Source organism: Capra hircus, chromosome 8, assembly GCF_001704415.2.
Source record: "Capra hircus breed San Clemente chromosome 8, ASM170441v1, whole genome shotgun sequence".
NCBI lineage: Eukaryota > Metazoa > Chordata > Mammalia > Artiodactyla > Bovidae > Capra > Capra hircus.
Window position 1 is genome coordinate 84548773 of NC_030815.1, and position 20363 is coordinate 84569135.

At 40.2% G+C, this 20363-nt stretch overlaps 1 protein-coding gene across 2 annotated transcripts in view; it reads left to right on the forward strand.

Moving 5' to 3' along the window:
* LOC102171874 (constitutive coactivator of PPAR-gamma-like protein 1) overlaps positions 1-20363 on the forward strand; it is a 117348-nt gene that overhangs the window by 15256 nt on the left and 81729 nt on the right. For both annotated transcript variants that reach the window (XM_005684175.3, XM_018052502.1), the window contains exons 2-3: positions 8890-9136; positions 12066-12148. In XM_005684175.3, the coding sequence (XP_005684232.3) occupies positions 8890-9136; positions 12066-12148 (330 nt within the window). The remainder of the gene's footprint in view (positions 1-8889; positions 9137-12065; positions 12149-20363) is intronic.

Sequence of the window (20363 nt, forward strand, 5' to 3'; positions counted from 1 at the left end):
CCTACTTTTACATTCCGGTACTGTATAATAAAAAGGACATCTTTTTTGGGTGTTAGTTCTAGAAGGTCTTATAAGTCTTCATAGAATTGTTCAACTTCATCTTCTTCAGCATTAGTGTTGGGGCATAGACTTGGATTTCTGTGATATTGAATGGTTTGCCTTGGAAAGGAACAGAGATCATTCTGTCATTTTTGAGATTGCAACCATTTTGAGTACTGCATTTTGGATTCTTCTGTTGACTATGAGGGCTACTCTTTTCCTTCTAAGGGATTCTTGTCCACAGCTGTAGATATAATGGTCATGTGAAGTAAATTCACCCATTTCCATCCACTTTAGTTCACTGATTCCTAAAATATCGATATTCACTCTTGCCGTCTCCTGCTTAACCACTTCTAACTTACCTTGATTCATGGAGCTGACATTCCAGGTTTCTAAGTCAAATCTACAACTGGGTGTTGTTTTTGCTTTGGCTCCATTGCTTCGTTCTTTCTGGAGTTATCTCTCCACTCTTCTCCAGTGCATATTGGGAACCTACTGACCTGGGGAGTTCATCTTTCAGTGTCCTATCTTTTTGCTTTTTCATGCCGTTCATGGGGTTCTCAAGGCAAAAATACTGTAGTGGCTTTCCATTCCCTTCTCCAGTGGACCACGTTTTGTCAGAACTCTCCACCATGACCTGTCCGTCTTGGGTGGCCCTACACGGCATGACTCATAGTTTCATTGAATTAGACAAGGCTGTGGTCCATGTGCTCAGTTTGGTTAGTTTTCTATGATTGTGGTTTTCATTCTGTCTGACCTCTGGATAAGGATAAGAGGCTTATGTAAACTTCCGATGGGAGAGACTGACTGAGGGGGAAATGGGGTCTGCTTGAAACAGCCCTACTTGAGTAGGTAATAAATAGCCTGAATAAGTCTTACCCATCTAAATAAAACCTAGCCTCTAGAATTCTTTGGATAAAGGTCAGAGCCTGATTTTTTTTTTTTCTTTCCTTCTCAGTGTTTAGCTCAACTTATAGCCTCTTCTGTTCAGGTTAAGTTACATCTTTTAAATCTGGCAGTTGGTTGGAGGATGTGTCACGTTATTCCCTGAGCTTCTGAAAATTATTCTAAAGAAGAACCACATAGGGTATTTTTTCCTTTGTGCCAGAGAACTTAGGTCCTGCATGAAAAGCCATGAACAAGCAGATCCTTTCTCACAGAGCTTACTAAAAGTAAATAGTACTGACATTTGTTGAGTGCTTATTTTTTGTGAATGATTCTGAGCTGTTTACATGTAGTAACTCATTTAATCATCACGGCTACCCTCTAAGGTAGGGGAGTATAGATGAAGAAATGGAAGTACAGAAAATAGGTAGTGGAGTTCACCTACCTGGTGCCAGAGATAGAAAACCTCACTGTATAAGTGCTTCTTCACTGGAGATTAGGAGGAAGTAACAGTGTTACTTTTTCATTCTTATTGGACTTTCCCCATAGCTGCTTTCAGCATTAACAAATAAATACACTTGCAAAGTAGCTTGAGAATTCTTTAGTCATTATTCTTTGTAAAAAATAGTGAATTTTTGATATATCTGCCTTTTTAATAATGAAAATTAAAACTATTAAAATAAAAAGATTTACCTAAGATTCTGTGGCAAAAATATAGTAGCATAAAGTTACCCCTAGCTAAATATAAAGTACTTCATTGGGACCAAAAATAGGGCGCTTTGCCAACTACTGAAGATCCTGAGCATGAAGATCTTGTATACACTGTGTTTCTTGGTGACACCATGTTTCTGGGTGGAGAGGTGAGATGAGGTGTTTGGTGGTTTCTAGCTTGGTTGTGATACCAAAACACGTATCAAGAGTCAACACTGAATGCTCTGTGCTGTTTACACAGGAGCTCCAGGGTTTCATACCCTTGATCTGGAGCCACATTTTGATGCAGTGGTGATGGCAGCCATGGCAAAAATCAGTCAAGGCCTGGTGCCTTTTAAGGTGGTGGGTGGTCTTCGGTTCCTCACCTGGGGTTTTCTTTAAGAAGGTATGCATAATTCCAAGTCTGATTCACTCTCACAGGAGGCCTTAACCCCTTCTTTATCACCTGTAAGTAGGTAGGTCTCAGGGCTTAATTTTTTTAGCTTGCTTTATACTCTTTGGGAGGTCGAATTGGAATAATTTTCCCAACATTGCATTTGATAGTTTTACTCATTTCTAAAATTAGAATTAAGAACTAGAAACACCGTGTTCGTTAAGCATCATGTGCCCAGTCTGAGCCAGGAGCTGGAAGGCTAGAGAATTGAAGAAACAGACACAGGGAAAGGGATAGAGTAGATAAGATGGGAAACAGGAGTGGGAGATGTTCAGACCAAAAGACACACTCACAGGAGCAAGAACAACTGATACCTGTTAGACCCGGATCCTCAGAAGCTTAATCTCTAGAATTTAATTTTTATTTTTAATTAAATAACTGCCTGTCAGGCTTTGTTTTGATACAACCCAGGCATTTTCCTATCTTCACCCAAACCTTGCATTGAGTTTTCTTTTCATCCCATCCAATTCTCTGCCCCAGATTCTTTACCAGGCTCTTTGATGTGAGTCTTGAATTGTTCACTGGACCTCTTACAGGTATTCTTGGTTGTTGGATTTTATCCTTCCATTCACAGGTTTATGCCATCTGTGTTGGGCTTTCCTGCTTCTCTCAGTTGGACTGTCTGGGGAGAGTTATGTTTTCATATGATAGACTCTTGGAGACTTTGCCTTTCATGCCTTTCTGTGCTTTGTTCTCCTGATGAAATAGTTTAAAACAGTCTCCCAGTGTCTTGCAGACTTTTTTTTTCTTTTTAAAATAAACTTGGGAATAATTTTGGTTGATAGAAGTGTTGCAAAAATCGTACAGAGAGTTCCTAAATATCCTTCACTCAGCTTCCATACATGTTAACATCCTAGTTAATAGTTTGAAAGTATTAAAACTAAAAAATTAGCATTAGTACCTCAGATATGCAGATGATACCATGCTAATGGCAGAAAGCAAAAAGGAACTAAAGAGCCTGTTGATAAGGGTGAAAGAAAAGAGTGAGAAAGCTGGCTTAAAACTCAACATTCAAAAAACCAAGATCATGGCATCCGGTCCCATCCCTTCATGGCAAATAGATGGGGAAAAAGTAGAAACAGTGGCGGATTTTATTTTCCTGGGCTCAAAAATCACTGTGAATGGTGACTGCAGCCATGAAGTTAAAAGATGCTTGTTCCTTGGAAGAAAAGCTATGACAGACCTAGACAGTGTATTAAAAATCAGAGACATCACTTTGCCAACAAAGGTCTGTATAGTCACAGCTATGGTTTTTCCAGTAGTCATGTGTGGATGTGAGAGTTGGACAGTGAAGAAGGCTGAGCACTGAAGAATTGATGTTTTCTTATTGTGGTGCTGGAGAAGAAACTTGAGAGCCCCTTGAAGTGCAAGGAGATCAAACCAGTCAATCTTAAAGGAAATCAACCTTAAATATTCATTGGAAGGCCTGATGCAGAAGCTCTAATACTTTGGCCACCTGACGTGAAGAGCCAACTTATTGGAAAAGACCCTGGTGCTGAGAAAGATTGAGAGTAGAAGAAGAAGGCAACAGAGGAGGAGATGGTTAGATGGCATCATCAACTCAATGGACATGAGTTTGAGCAAATGCTGGGAAATAGTGAAGGACAGGGAAGCCTGGCATGCTACAGTTCATGAGGTCACAAAGAGTCAGACATGACTTAGTGACTGAAAAACAACAAGTGTGCCATTAACTGCATTGTGGATTTCATTCAGATATCTTCCATTTTCCACCTGTATCCGTTTTGGATTCCCTGTTGCCTTTAGGCATCTTGTCTCCCTTAGTGACCTCTGGCTTCTGCTAGTCTCTGTGTGACCTCAGCACTTTTGGAGAATTGATCAGGCATTTCGTAGACTGGCCTGCAGTTTGAGCTGTCTGGTGTCTTCTAGCGATTTGGGGACAATGCTCCAGGGGTCCAGTGCCCACCTGCTGTACAGTGGCGTTCATGGGGCATCTGCTCAGTGTCACGTCTGTTGTCCTCTTTGTTGGTTTGGTTCTTTGGAGGCTGTCATAAAGTGCAGCATGCATTCAAAGGGAGGGGTGGGGCTTAAACGGCACCTGTTGGGAAGGGGTTTTACATTACTATTTGAATTCTTCTGGGGGGAAGAGTTGTCTCTTCTTTTCCCCTTTATGTATGTATTTTATCAGTATCGACTCATGTGTTCATTGTGTACTTTGGTTATACCCAGCACTACGATATTTATTTTGTAGCACAAATCGTTTCAGCTTTGGTCATTGGGCATCTTTCAGGTGGGCTTTTGTGTGCCGCTGACATACCCTATCCTTTGTTTTGTGAACACTGCCTTCCTTCCTGGCACCACAAGGTAGATGTTCCAGGCTCATCTTGGACTTCTCTGCCCTGGCGTTACCCACTTCTTTTGCAAAGGCTCTGGTCCCTTTTAGTGGAGAATGGTATTTAGAAACCCGATGTATAGATGTTCTTTCTCCTGGAGTGCTGCTGCTTCTTGGCTCTTTGCTGACAGATAGGAGATGTATGTGTGTGTTTATAGACCAGCCCACGTGCACCTGCTTACCTCTGATGATTTCTGTGACTGTCTGTGTTGTCATCTGTGGATCTCTCCATGGCTAGCCCAACACCACAGGAGCATGCTAGCCATCACAGGAGCATGCTAGCCTCCTCCCTTTGCGCATTTGTAAGCCCATTCTCTGACAGGGAGATACCCAGATCATCTCCTGCCCATTTACCCCAACCTTACACATGTGAAAATGATTGCAGCATTCACCAGCACCCCTGTGACAGACAGCTTATAGTACAGTTCAGTACATTTGTCAGTTTGCATCTGGCCTAGTGTTCCTGACTGCTGGCAAATTTTTTTACATTGTGCATGTTAAAGTTTATTCTCTGTATGAGGTTTACAATGATGTGTGCTTGTACAAATGCAGAGTCATGTTGTATTCATCAACCAGACTCTTTCATTTAGGTGTTCTGTGAGGTTTTTATTTCCCTAATTGAGTAACTGTTAGGCCATACTTCCATTGTTCCTTTACTGAAAAGGATTTAATGTTTAATGTTCTGTACTCAGTCATGTCCGACCCTTTGCAACCCCATGGACTATAGCTGGCCAGGCTCCTCTGTCCGTGGGGTTATCCCATCTAAAATACTGGAGTGGGTTGCTATTTCCTACTCCAGGGGAATCTTCCTGACCTGGGGATCGAACCTGCATCTTCTGCATTGGCAGGCAGATTCTTTACCACTGAGCCACTAGGGAAGTTTGCATTTCTGTTACACGGTGGCTCTTAAGGCCATGTAGCCTTTCCTCAGATAAAGGCATAATAGATGTTAACTAGTAGGGAAGAATACTAGAATTTTAGAAGGTGAAAGAACCTTGAAGATTCATGAATTTTACCTTCCTCACCAGATAGGTTGGGCATCAAGCCAGAACTGGAACTTGGACTTTTTGATTTTCCTCCCCATCACTCACGGTACTTGAAATAGGAAAGATGAACAGGATGAAAGATGAGCAAAGGGCACAGATTGCTTGACCTTGCTTTATTATTGTTATTATTTATTGAAGTACAGTTGATTGGCTTCCCTGATAGCTCAATTGGTAAAGAATCTGCCTGCAATGCAGGAGATCCTGGTTCGATTCATGGGTTGGGACGATCTGCTGGAGAAGGGATAGGCTACCCACTCCAGTATTCTGGCCTGGAAAATTCCATGAACTGTATGGTCCATGGGGTGGCAAAGAGTCGGACAAGACTGAGCGATTTTCACTTGCTTTACAATGTTATGTTAGTTTCTGGTGTACGGCAAAGTGATTCAGTTATATACCTTGCTTTAGATTTGAAGTCTGTGTTTACTTAAGGGTGGGATTCCTTTATCTTTTGTTTTAGGAGATTAATTCTAGCAGACAACTATTTGTTTCATGTTAGATGTGCTTTGGGAGAGGATTAAGATATTTAATCAAATGAACTTACAAAACAGAAACAGATTCACAGACTTAGAGAACAAATTTATGGTTGCAGGGGAAAGGAGGAGGATGGGGTAAAAGATACTTAAGGAGTTTGGGATGGACCAGTATACACTGCTGTATTTAAAATGGATAACCAAAAAAAAAAAAAAAAAAAAGGATAACCAATGAGGTCCTACTGTATAGCACATGGAACTCTGATTGATTTATCTGGCAGCCTGGATGGGAGAGGAGTTTGGGGGAGAATGAATACATGTATAGGTATGACTGAGTCCCTTAGCTGTTCACCTGAAACTATCACAACATTGTTAATTGGCTATAGCCCAATACAAAATAAAAAGTAAAAAAAAAGATATTGTTAGTCATTTGCAAATTAGTGTTGTAGTGAATTATTAATAGTTCATTTACCTGACTTTTTAATGCCAGTCTGAAATCAAGTGTTCTGAATGAACAGGGAATTGTGTTTGGGAAAGGGTCTGTGGAAGGAAATGACTGTGAAAAGCGCTACATCCCACTCTCTCCAGATCGATGAAACCACTCTATAAGGCTCTGATGGATGTTGGTTTCTACTGATTAGAGTTTATCCTATTAACCTTTATAAATAATTTAAAGACTGGGGGGCCGCCTTTGAACTGGGACCCCCAGAGTTCTTCATTTCTTAAGTAGTTTTTACTGTATGCAGGTACCAACGTAGACCCTTGATACGCAGATGAGCAAGTTGTATGCCTTGTCTGGTGAGCGAAGGATATGAAAGGAGGAATATTTGACCCCAGGGCAGTGGTATAGAGGTGACCTTTTTCTTTGAAAAAAATTTTTTTTCTTTAAAAAAGCATAATTGCATCACCCTGAACCACTGTGTCAGTTTTTGCTTATTCCTTTGTGGTTGTATGTACTGAATATTGTGTTCTGAAATGGTTTTGTTTAATATTTTGTTCCAAGCTTTTCTCAGGTTTCTTCACAACACTGTGTAGTGTCTGTCTTTGCCTAGCTCCTTAATATTATTTTTCCCATAGAAGGCTACCTTCATCCTTTTTATGCTCCCAGCATTATTTTATCTGATGGGTTGGTTTCTTAGGCTGTATTTCCTGGAGTAAGATTACTTCAGGGTCAAAGAGTATGAGTGCTTTGCAGCTCTGGAAATGTATTGCCTGTTGTTTTGCATTGCCAGTAGCCTTCCTTGGAAACCTGCCATAGACCTGTCCCGCCTGCTGTGACTCCATCACCTGCTGCTTACCCCTGGGTCACTAGGATGGGGCTGCAGATACCACACTCACGTCTGAGCCAGTACAGTTGCTCTTCCCCTGCTTGTTGAACACCTTTCTTAGTGACCACACAGGGCTGGCTCCTTTCCCCTTGCTGGGTTATTATGAGGGTAATGAGGTAATATGCTGTGAGGCATGTAGACAAAGGGTGCTCAGAGAGGATGTCTCTGGACTGCTGTCGTCCTAGAGCTGGGCAGAGCTAGGTTCTGAACTACTCTTAGCCTCAGTTTCCCAGGAGAATAGGTTAATAAACTCTCTTGCAAAACATACATTATACACTGACTCAACTCATACCTTCAATTCTGCCCCATCTGGTGGCTCAGTGGTAAAGAATATGCCTGCCAAAGGAGGAGACACAGGTTCAATCCCTGGGTCGGGAAGATTCCATGGAGAAGGGAGTGGCTACCCACTCCAGTATTCTTGCCTGGGAAATCCCTCCGAAATCCCTCCGACAGAGGAGCCTGAGAGGCTATAGTCCATGGGGTCAAAAAGAGTCTGGACATGACTTAGCAACTATGTAACAAATAATCTCCTTTACAGGATATCTGATTCTATGAAGCAAGCAGCCATGCTGCCTTTTCTAGATCTCCTGTGAGGGGAGTGGAGCAAGGGAATGGTACTTACAATCTCTTTTCATTTCAAAAATCTTTTAGGAGATTGTGCAGACTTAATGTTAAAGATGTCTGGAAAACAGGAATCACTGGTGATTTTTAAATGCCTTAAGACATTGCTGTAAATATGAAATTCTACATAATAAAGTGATTTGAGGTAGGGAGCATGGACTTGAAGATGAAAGAAAATCAGCCCTGAATATTCAATGGAAGGACTGATGCTGAAGCTGAAGCTCTAGTACTTTGGCCCCCTGATGGGAAGAACTGACTCATTGGAAAAGACCCTGATGCTGATAAAGATTGAAGGCAGGAGAAGAAGGGGTCGACAGAGGATGAGATGGTTGGATGGCATCACTGACTCAATGGATATGAGTTTGAGCAAGCTCCAGGAGTTGATGATGGACAGGGAAGCCTGGCATGCTGCAGTCAGTGGGGTCGCAAAGAGTTAAACACGACTGAACTGAACTGAACACATGTTCATTCTTATTGTCCCATACGTTCAATGCTTCAGGATCTATATGAATTAGTAGACAGATTGGTGATGGATAATACTTGGCTTTTATTTTTGTTTAGAAAATCCTTCCGATTATTTCACTTATTTGCTGTGATCTTCTTTGAAGAAATTATTTTGGTTTTACTTCCCCCTTTGTCTCCTTCCTTCTCACTTCATTTTCCTCCTGTCTTCCCCTTCTCCCCCCGACCCCCGGCCTTCAAAATACTGTCACAGGGGCCACCTGGTGTTGTACACTTTTAAATAGGGTGATCTTTGAATTTGATAAGAATTGAAAATTAGTCTGCGGTATGGTTGGGATCATAAGTTACTGAGCGGAGATATTTCTTACTGAAATTCTTATTTGAGCAATGTGCCTCATACTTTATTATGGCAGTTTTGACTATTTGGCTCTCTCGCATATCTTCCGTGTCTGGCAGTTGCAGATTCTGTGCAAATATGTCTGCATGTTGAGCGCATGCTGCAGGGGTACTGGCCTCTGATGAGGTGCTCTTCTTACTTGCACAGGTTGCACAGAGCATTGAGGACCATCATCAAGAAGTGATCGGTTTCTGCAGAGAAAACGGCTTCCATGGCTTGGTTGCATACGACTCTGATTATGCACTGTGCAACATCCCCTACTACTTCAGTGCCCACGCCCTAAAACTGAGCCGGAATGGGAAGAGTCTCACCACGAGCCAGTACCTGATGCATGAGGTTGCCAAGCAGCTGGACCTGAACCCAAACCGCTTCCCTATCTTTGCCGCTCTGTTAGGTAAGTGGCAGTGTTAAAGCTCTCGTTTTGTGAAAAAGTTATGTGTATCAGGAACATACTGATTTTTTTAAAAATTTCAGTGCTAGAATATTTTGGATTGTGTCTTAAATCTTAAAAAACCAGGGAATAGGCTCCTCTTCAGTAACATTCTTTACTCATTTTTTGCTGATAATGTGCTTCTTTTGTTCCTAAGTGTTTGTTTATATATTGTTTCGTCTAGGCCAATAAACTAATTTTGGGGAAAAAAATGCTCTTAATGTTTTGGGGAAATAACATTTAAAAATCACAAATGCTAATACGTTCTCACTGTGAAAAACATTTAAACCTTTGACACAAATTACAGAAGAGAATTTGCTGTGAAGTTAGCACTGTTCTGTGTTCCCCTTGTTTTCAGGATTCTCACTACTTTAAAAGGAAAACAACAGAAATAAACTATCCTACCTTTGCTTCCAAAGGCTGCATCTTAAGTAAATGTATAAATATTTTTAAAAACTCCCTTGGAGGAATTTTTTATGCTGAATATCTAGAAGGGTTGAAATCTTGTTTTAACTAAGATTTTATATATAAATTTTTCTCTTTTAAGTAACTTGGTAAGCCACCAGGGAAGTCCAACTTGGTAATAGGTAATCCATTTATTTATCACTTTATGTCTGTAGTTTATAGTTATTTCTATCTTTTCTCTCAACTTCCCTTTCTTGTGCTTGGAATGTGCATGTCTCTTGGCTACTTGAGAATCTGGCTCTAGTTTGCTGAGAGTTTGTAAAAATTGTGTCCACAGTATAAGTAAATGTGTTCTGAGCAAGACCATTCTGTGAGTAAAACCCAAGAACTTCAGTGATGAGATTGAGAGCTGTTTGGGGACTCAGGCCCTCTTTGAGAGTTGTGTGGTCTTAAGAAAAAGTGAGATCTTACTGTACTGTCTCAGTTTTTATTCTGCAATGCTTAGCAACAGGATCTGGTTGTGCTTACAAGGGGGACTATATTGTGGGCTCTTTTAGGAATTTCTAATTAGCAGATTTTTCAATAACCATTCCAAAAGAGTTTTATACAACTAGAAATTATAGTGAGGGAGCCATAATTTTTCATGTTATTTGGTGATAAAATTTCAGATTATGTAACTACAAATTAATTAAAAAAAATTCTGATTTTACAAGTTGTCTTTATTTGGATCCAATCTCAAATACGTGTCTTTAAGTTTGTACTTGGCTATTTTCTGTCCATTTTCTTAGTGAACTCTTGTGACTTGGGATTCAGAGGATTAAACCTAATTTCTAAATGCATATAGTACTTTTATGTTTTCAGATATTAAAATATAAAAGGATGTTTCCTCAAATGTTAAAAAGTGATGACGTGGATGGACACATGAAAAGTTTCATATTTACTTAAATGTTATACCCATTGACTTGGGCATGTTAATTGACTTTAAATGAATGGGAATATTTTATACTTTTAGAATATGGATACCTTAGCTACCCTGGGAAGGGTGTTTGTTTATCTTATTTAAGAAACATTGAATAAATTTCTTGGGAGATAATACCAACTAATAGTTTATGAAATGTTAAAAGAAGTGAAAAATAATAACACTGTGAATAATTTAGTAATGAATTAATTTAAGGCTTGAAATGTCTTCAAAAAATGTAGGCAAATTATAAAGTCTTAATTGGGTGAGCATTTTTAGAGCATTTTAGTTTAGATTTTGTGTGAAAAGTTCAGTGTCCTCATATAGAAATATTATTTTTCCTTTTTTTAAAATAGAAAGTATAATTTCTCCTTTTTGTAATAGAAAGCATAGCAATATAAGATGTTTTGTTTTAGAAAAGTTGAGTGAAATACTCATTTAAGTATGTGGCCCAAGTTTTAACAGACTATATTTGATATTGGAATTGGCTTAATATATTTTCAGATAGTAGGTAGCTTCAAAAACAAATCTCAGATGCTTTATACTTCACAGGAAAGTTCTGCGCTGTGAGCAGAGGAAGGCAATACAGAATTCAGTGATTGACGGTTTGGGCCTGGCTCTGCTCTCGTGGGTGTCGTGACAGTTCGGCAAGCCTGTGTCACGTGTCTGTGTCTAGAGTATTATGAGTAGCAATGCTGAGACGCGCTTACCTTGTCTTGCCTTCTGTTGGCAGCTCAGTAATGTATCTGCTTAGTGTGGAGGTGACTAAATCATAATATACAAATCACAGAATTATTTAGGAAATTATTGCTTTTAAATTGTATGAAAACAACTAACAAATATGTTAGTATATCAGGCATCTAAGCATTATATTGAAGGGAAAGTGTTCACCCCAAAAAGGTAGTTTCTCAGCTGAATACAGTTCTTACTTGTGACATAGGCCTGGTGATATTGCAAAGAGCTGACTGACACTTCTTGGTGGTAGTGTAGTCTGTGCTTTGTACATCTATTTTGTGGGTGGTGCTAGAAATTGGAGGAGGAGGGTGTTGATCCATGTCACAAACTGCAAGCATTGTCACTTAACCTTAGGTTTTATGACTGTAGATTCTGCATCTGCTGTCGAACCTACTTGACAGAATGCAGTTTGAGCCATAGCCTCTCATAAACACACGAAAACTTGTATCAGATTGGTATCTGGCATCTGGCATTATCAGACTGACCTTAATACTGTGCTGGGGAGTTACTTAGGTTTTTATGCAGTTTATTCAGTTTGAATGCTGTTAAGCCTATAATGGAAATGTAGTTGAAGCAGCTTCAAGAAGTTGGCCTGCTGTATGTTTTGTGTTAACAGATGAAGAAATACTCTCAATGTGTGGAAGTTTTATGCGGTGTATTAAATGAGGTGGTCCTAAGGAGTCATATTGCAAAGTCTAAAACTAACAAAGATAATCTACAGATTCTAACGTGCAGTGATATTAAGTTTCCCCCTTGTCAGTAATGGCTTTTGTGGTATCCCTGTTTGTATTCCAGGAAATCACATTCTACCTGATGAAGATCTGGCTTCCTTTCATTGGAGTTTACTTGGTCCAGAACATCCACTAGCTTCACTTAAGGTACAAAGTCATTTTATTTCCAACATTTGTTGCTTTTCCTTTTCCTTTCATAATCTAAGCAATGTTTCTTTATTGTAGAAGGAAATATACTGCAAAATTAGCAATATCATGCTTCTGCCTAACTTCACAATCTGTGCTGCCTTCAAAAAAACAAAGAACCTACCTTATATTGTTCCCCGCACCTATATTTTAGGGAAATATATATAAATGTTTTTAAAAATTTCCTCAGATGAATTCTTCATGTCATGTACCTAGATAGGTGTAAATTTTTTAGCTAAAGTTTGTACGTATTTTCTTTTCTCGCAAATATTATTTTTTCAATAGATATTATCATCTGCTGTTATGGATCAGTATCTTAGCAGAGTTTGATAAATTTCATAATTTTCTTACTGATTTTCTAATATTGTAAAAATCTATAGTTTTAATGCTTTATGAGTGATTGAGGAGACCCAAGTTCATTAGAAAAGTGGTCTATTTGTACTGTTCTGTTGATATTTATTTTCTTATTTTTCTCCCCTTCCTGTTTGTGAAAGTAATGAACATCCAGGAAGATGCCCTTAACTTTGATTTTTTAAAGTGGGAGGGTTTACAGTTTGATGTGAGCATAGTAGTGGAGTGGTATGAGTCACTAGGGAACTTGTATTTGTGAGTGGCTTCCTGTGATTTTCTGAAATCCCTTTGCTGGGAAAATTGGTGTGGTGTTCTCTGCTGTCAGTGTTGTCGTCATAGCTGCCACTTCCTAGATAGGGAGTTGGGAATTCTGAACCTAGACTGGCCAGCAGCCTGGGCCTCAGTTCCTTGTGGTAATGGGGAGGTTGCATGGAGTGGTTTCTGAATGCATGTTTTCCTATTGTCAGAATTGTCCTCCAAATAGGATTTTCAGTATTTAGCTTACAGCAAACTGTGATACTTGGAAGTTCAGGTGGCATTCCTCTCCTGCCCCTTTCATCTTGTTCCTTGGTGCCTAGAACCTTTTTTTTTTTTTTTTTTTTTCCATTTCTTATTGATAGGCCCTGATATTTTCCTTTTTATCCTAACAGTTCTTGGTATGAGGCTTTTCAGCTTCTGTTGGAAGGTCAGTTTTTCTCCTTTTGTTTGAGTTACTTGTTTTCTTTTGCCTTTTTTTTTTTTTTTCCCGCCTGAAGGAAAACCGCTGTCTATTTGCTATTGGCCAGAATGTTCTTCAAGTGTGTTTTCATTTACAAAGTACTACAATTTGTAAACTGGATTCCAAGCTCCTGGTGATACCATTAATGACTTGCAGAATCAGAAAAGTACAGTCTGAAATCAGGTAGACTCAGAAGTATTAGGCTCATTAGCTTATTAAACGGTATGCTTTTATGAAAGCTTGTTTTTTTACAAGGTTTGTATCGTTTTGAGTAGGAGGGGTGAGTGAGAGGCTCCCAGGATCCCCAGACTGTATACATATGTTTAAATTGAGCTCGCCTTATTTCGTGTGTTAGAGGTTAGAAGTGAGGAACTGTTTGAGGAATTATTGGAAAACCAGCTCAATCCACTAGTAGATCGCAAGTATCATTATCACGTACTTTTCCTAATAGTTTGTTAATAAAAATAAAAATACATAAAAAGTTGAAATAGAAAATATCTATTCACATATCCATCACCTTGGTTCACCTGTTGTTAACAGTTTGCTGTAAAGATTATTTGTATCTGTGTGTGTGTTTTTTAACTCAGCTATCTGGAAGTAAGTTGCAGAGATCATAACACTTTATCTGTGAAAACTTTGGTTTATATCTGCTGCTGCTCCATCGTATCCAACCATTTGTGGCCCTGTGGACTGTAGCCTGCCAGGCTCCTCTGTCCATGAAATTTTCCAGACAAGAATACTGGATTTAGTTGCTGTTTCTTACTCCAGGGGATCTTTCCGACCCAAGGCCTGAACTAGCGTCTTCTGAACTGGCAGGCAGGTTCTTAAGCACTGAGCCACCTGGGAATCCCTTGGTTTATATCAACACCACCACCTAAAAATAAGGATAATCTCTTAATTATATTACTGTCATCACATCAACTAAATTAATGTCATTTAATATAAGTCTACGTTGACATTTTTCTGTTTTCTCTGGAAGTTGTTTGTAGGATTGTTTGTGTATGTATGTATTTTAAAATTATTTATATACTTTTGGTTGTGTTGGGTCTTCGTTGCTGTGCACAGGCTTTCTCTAGTTGTGGTGAGCGGGAGCTATTCTTTGTTGCGGTGCGCAGGCTTCTCACCACAGTAGCTTCTCTTGCTGTGGAGCACAGGGTCTAGGCACATAGGCTTCAGTAGTTGAGGCTCGTGGGCTCAGTAGTTGTGGCACATGGGCTTTGTTGCCTTTGGGCACGTGGAATCTTCCCGGACCAGGGATCAAACCCATGTCCTCTGCATTGGCAGCAGATTTCAGATTTCTATCCACTTGTGGGTTTTTAAAAAAACTAAATTTTTTGCATTATCAGCATGTGTATTTTAAATATTAGCTAGGTATTTTTATGGCATAATAGCGAAGCAGTCCAACATAATTTTACAATGATTTGATAAGCTGTAGGATTTTTTAAAGTGACATTACGAAAAGTAAAACGTCTGGCTTTGAGTTAAAAAATTACAAAACTTTTATGTTTTGACCTTTATACACAGTTTCTGTGTGTGCTGCTGCTGCTAAGTCACTTCAGTGGTGTCCGAGTCTGTGCGACCCCAGAGACGGCAGCCCACCAGGCTCCCCCGTCCCTGGGATTCTCTAGGCAAGAACGCTAGAGTGGGTTGCCATTTCCTTCTCCAGTGCATGACAGTGAAAAGTGAAAGTGAAGTTGCTCAGTTGTGTCCGACTTTTAGCGACCCCATGGACTGCAGCCCACCAGGCTCCTCCATCCATGGGATTTTCCAGGCAAGAGCACTGGAATGGGTTGCCACTGCCTTCTCCGTCTGTGTGTAATATCATCTTAACAAAAACTGGGATTTTCTTTTTTTTTTAATTGGAGTATTGCTTTATAATGTTGTGTCAGCTTCTGCCATACAAAAACACGAATCAGCCATAGGCATACACATGTCCTCTCCCTCTCAAATCTCCCACCCACCCCCCGACCCCATCCCATCCCATCCCTCTGGGTTGTCACAGAGCACAATGTCGGGCCCCCTGTATAACTCAGTGACTTCCTAGTCTGTTTCACACATGGTAACTTATATGTTTCAGTGCTACTCTCTCAATCCCTCCTGCCTGCTCCTTCCCCCACTGTGTCCACAGGCCTGTTCTCTCTGTCTCTGTTTTTGCCTTGCAAATAGGTTCATCAGTGCCATTTTTCTAGATTTCATATATATGCGTTAATATGTGATATTTGTTTTTCTCTTTCTTCCTCACTCTGTGTAACTAGACTGTGGGATATTGAATATGGGTTTTTTTCTCATGAACGTACTACTGTTTAGAATTGTTTGTGCCCATCTGCTTTTTTAATTGCTTTTTCCCAGTTATAAAACTAACTACATCTTTTGAAAATTTGGTTAGTTGTTGATTATAAAACTTTCTTATGATTTTTATTCCTTTTCAACAGAGTATGTTGTATACAGTTTTTAAGGATACTTGATTTTGCTTCCCCGATTTCAAGCATTCCTTTTCTCCTACTTTATTTTGCCAAAGTATTTCACTGAGTTCATATCTACTAGTTTATTGTTCACAGAGGGTTGGTGTTATATGAACTTATTATCTAATAAATTCAAATCCCCCCTTAACGTGTAATGTCATAATCTTATCCCTGTCGATGTTTCGACATCACCATCCACAGTGCTGGTTGGGCCAATAGGAGAGTGTGGCTGGGGCTCTGGATTCAGAAGCACAAGCAGAACCTGGAGTGGCTGGTGATAAACAGCTGAGGCAGTTGGATCATGAGGCGATCCCCACAGAGAAGGCTAGGAAGGGAGCAGAATTCTGTTTTGTGCTGCCTTATTAATCAGGGATAGTGCTTATTTGAGTAGGTGTGCAATGCTAAACATACTTAAAAACCTAAAAATCGAGTTAGGGCAGTAGAAAAGAGGAAGTTAAGGCAGCCAGTCAAGTTTTTAAGCTTTTCAATACTTGTTTACATGTTAAGAACTTCTAGTTTCTTAGTTATGGAAGTAAAGTTTCTTAGTTTTGGAATTAAAGTATATTTCGTTTGTTTTCAGGACAGCAGGAGCCCATTTTAAGTCACATCACATTCTAGAAGCAGAGATGGGAGTCCTTTGGGATGTTAGGTGATCAGCTCTCCTTGGGAACACCTCCTGGCTATAAGCATGTGCCAAATGAGTGCCGTTTTTATATGCGCTTTTTGATGTTTTAAAAATGGTTTTATGATTTTGAGTCCTTGAAAGTTATGGAACTTTTTATTTGGGTTTGGCATTGAATTTTTTAATGGAAAGTGTTTTTATTTTTTATTTTTTATAGAAAGTGTTTTCTTAAGTTGAATCATAAGTTGCAGGTGTTTGTATTCCCAAACTTCATATTCAGTTTTATATATTTTGAGTTTTATCCCTGTCAGTCATTCATGACTCCCAAGTGTTTCCTGCCCCAGAGTCCCTTTGTCATTTCCGCTTTGCAAGTTTTATGCTCACCTTTCCTCTCCTTAGACCTCCTACAAGTGGTGTTCTCCTGTATAGCTCTTCAGGTTCTATTTTGGCCTCTCTATACCACTTCCCCAGTGTGGCAGGCGGGCAGAGGAGACCTTCCCCTGGACACAACTGCCCACGCCACCGTCACCACCCCACTGCCCCAGCCCAGCTCTGCCCATCAGCCACAGGCCAGGCAGGTGCTAGTTTCTCTTGAACTCCTCCCTGTGTGTGTCCAGCTAAAGTGTCTCCTGGAAAACTTCCTTGCTTGCTTCTGGCTCTTCTCAAAATCTAAGTCCTAGCTCTTGTACATGTCTCTTTCTGATTTAAGTAGTCTTTAGTGTTTATACTTCTACCTTTGGATTAACTTTTTAGTCACCTTCCTTTACCGGCAATATCTTTCCCCTGAGGCAGCTGTATACCAGGACACTCTTGCAGGTCACCTCAGGAACGTTTTGTTTTAAATTTACCTAGAATTTTACTAAAAGTTATCTCTATATGTTTACATCTTACTGTCTGCCACCAAAAGTCACTGAGTAATCCCTTTTTACAAATGTCTTTAGGGACACGATGTGGTGGTTGACCCTGGGGGAGGAGGGAGTCTGATTCTGGGAGAGTAGCATGTCAGGGTCCCCAGGAATGTGGAGGTGGACAGAAGAGCCATCTGTGTCTCATCGTGCAGGCCACACAACCCCAGCATTCTCAAAGTCATGGCAAATGGCACGGCTTGCAGTGGGCCCTCAGAATGAAGCCAGGACTTGAAGGATCTCCTCTCTCTTGGCTTCCCGGAAGGGGCTCCATGGGTAGCACCTGCTCACCAGTGTCCAGCCCACCAGTGATTTTCATCTCCACTCCGCATGGCCCCTCTCTGGGTTTCACACCATGGAGTCAGCTTCCAGAGAGAAGAGTAGCCTGATTACAGGCCTTTTGAAGTTTTATGGTATATCTAATATACTGTGCAACTTCACTAGAGTGAGATTGGTGATCAGACTTCCTGGAATCTTTTTTGAAAGAAAGTTGAATGTAAATTGTGCATCAATAGAAAGATGGGCTTCATTTATTTTAAGAGTTCTACCTTTTAAGGCATTGCAAGACGTGGCAGCATGGGCACTGTAGGACATTCTAAAGAAGGAATTCCTGCTTGTATATTAATGTTAATTTAAGTTAACTCATACCTTTTTCCCCCCAAAAAGTCATTGTATCATAAGAGCTAAAAAGTACTTCCTAAAACCCAAGGACTTTGGGGGCTCTAGAGAAAATATTGTTAGGGGCCTAGAAATGGTTGAAAAACTCAACCATTATGCAGTGTGGAAATAAGAGCTATTTATAATTTCACTCTTGGAAGAGAACCACTTTTAACAGATTGATATTCGTACTCCAAAATTGTTTTAAAATGTACACCCTACTAATATTATTATTACAGTGTCATGCATTCAGTGAGCTGCACATAATAGTCTATGGAATTTCAGCGCACAGGTTCATGGTGCTGGGATGTATGCTTTTAGGTCGTGGAAACTTAGGTAAGAAGTTTTATTCTTTGCTCATTTAAAATTTATATAAGGAATCCTTAGATGGAAAATATAAGACTGAACTCAAAAGATGCTTGCTTATTTATATCTTATCTGAGCTGCTTTCCCTGTTCCCAGTTGCTTTTAGAGTAAAGATGGAAAACTTGGTGTTCCGAGGAATCGTCTGGGATCACTGGGACTCAACAGCTTTTCTGTCTTTGGACAGAAGTCACTTTGCTGGGAAAGAGGGACAGTCATGGGAGGAGTCTGTGTTTCCTAGTTGTTGCAGGGTTACTTTTAGCTTAGCTCCTTTCTATAGGGACTGTGCCTACAGAACTCTTCCTGAGTGAGCCGAAATGCATAACCTGGTCAGGAGGAGAGAGAGATTCACGGTCCAAAAGCCGTCTGAAAGATACAGTGTTTGTAGTGGCTGACTTCTCATGCCTGCGGTGGTGATTGGTGGGGTAAGTTAAAAGGAAGGTTACTGGAGTACTTTTGGTTTCTCTGTTTCTTCTCATGCCCTGGAATCTTCTAGTGTTATGTTAATTAAGTGACATATCCTCAGTTTTTTAAAACGTGTGCAGACACTTTCAAGTGTATTTTCTCCCCTCTGGGTCCAGAACCTCAGCATTGTTCCTGAATAGGCCGTCTCCATCTCTCTAACAGAAGAGATCTTCTTCCGAAAATGTGGCTCACTTGGCAGCTTCCTGACCCTGTGTCTTGGGTGCGTGCACCTATACCCCTCACCTTGCCAGTGGTCTCTGCCCTGGGCACTTCTAGGCAACTCAGCCAGAGAGGTCACCTTTCTTGACGCTAGCCCAATCTGGGGCCAGGAAGATGCGACAGAACTGGGATTTGCTAGCAGTTTACTTCCAAACTGCCATTCCCGATTAGAATGGTTTTAAAATTTTCTTTTTATAACAGTTTTATTGGGATACAATCACATGTCATAGAATATACTCCTTTAAAATACGATTCAGGGCTTCTGAGGTGGCTCAGTGGTAAAGAGTCCACCTGCCAATGCAGGAGATGCAAGAGACGTGGGTTCAATCCCTGGGGTGGGAAGATCCCCTGGAGAAGGAAATAGCAATCCACTCCAGTATTTTTGCCTGAAAAATTCCATCAGTAGAGGAGCCTAGCAGCAGCAGCGGGCTACAGTCCATGAGGTTGCAAAAAGTTGGGCGCGACTGAGTGCATGTACGCAAAATGTATAATCCAACGGTTTTTAGCTTTTATAAAGTTTATGCATCTATCATCACTTCTAATTTTAAAATACTTTCATTCCCCCAAAAAGAAACCCAGTACCTCACCTGCTAGCGGTCACTTCCTACTTCTCTCGCTCTCCCACCCCTTGATAACCACTAGTCTACTTTTTTCTCTATGGATTTGCCTCTTCTGGACATTTCGTATAAGTGGAACTATATGACCTCTTGTCTGGCCTCTTTCATTGAGCATTTCCTGCCCCCCCCCGCCCCCACCCAAGGTTCAGTCACATTGTCGCATGTATCAGTGCTTCATTTTTTTTAATGGCCAAATAACAGTCTGCTGTGTGGGTGTATCTACCACATTCAATCTGTTCATCAGTCACTGGACATTCAGATTGTTAGCCACATTTTGGCTATTGTAATGCTACTGTGAATATTTAGGTACAAGTATTTGTATAGACATGTTTTCATCTCTCTTGGGTGTATACCTCGGACTGAAGTTGCTGGTCTCTAGGAATAATATGCTTAACTTTTTGAGGTCCTGCTCCACTGTTTTCCACAGCAGCTATACTGTTCACACTTATCAGCGATGTGTGAGGGTTCTGACTTTTCTGTGTCCTCACCAACACTTGTTGTTGTCTGTTTTATTTCTAATTGTCACAGTGGATGTGTCATAGTGGCTGTGATATGGTTTTGATTTGCATTTCTCTGATGACTAATGATGTTGAACACCCTTTCCTTTGCTCACTGGCCATTTGTATACCTTCTTTGGATAAATATCTATTCATATCTTTTGTCCATTGAAAAAATTTTTTTATTATTGAGGTATATGAGTTCTTTTTTTTAATATATTCTGAAAGGTAAGTCTCTTATCAGATACATAATTTGCAAACACTTTCTTGCTTTTTGTGGGTTGTCTTTTCACTTTCATG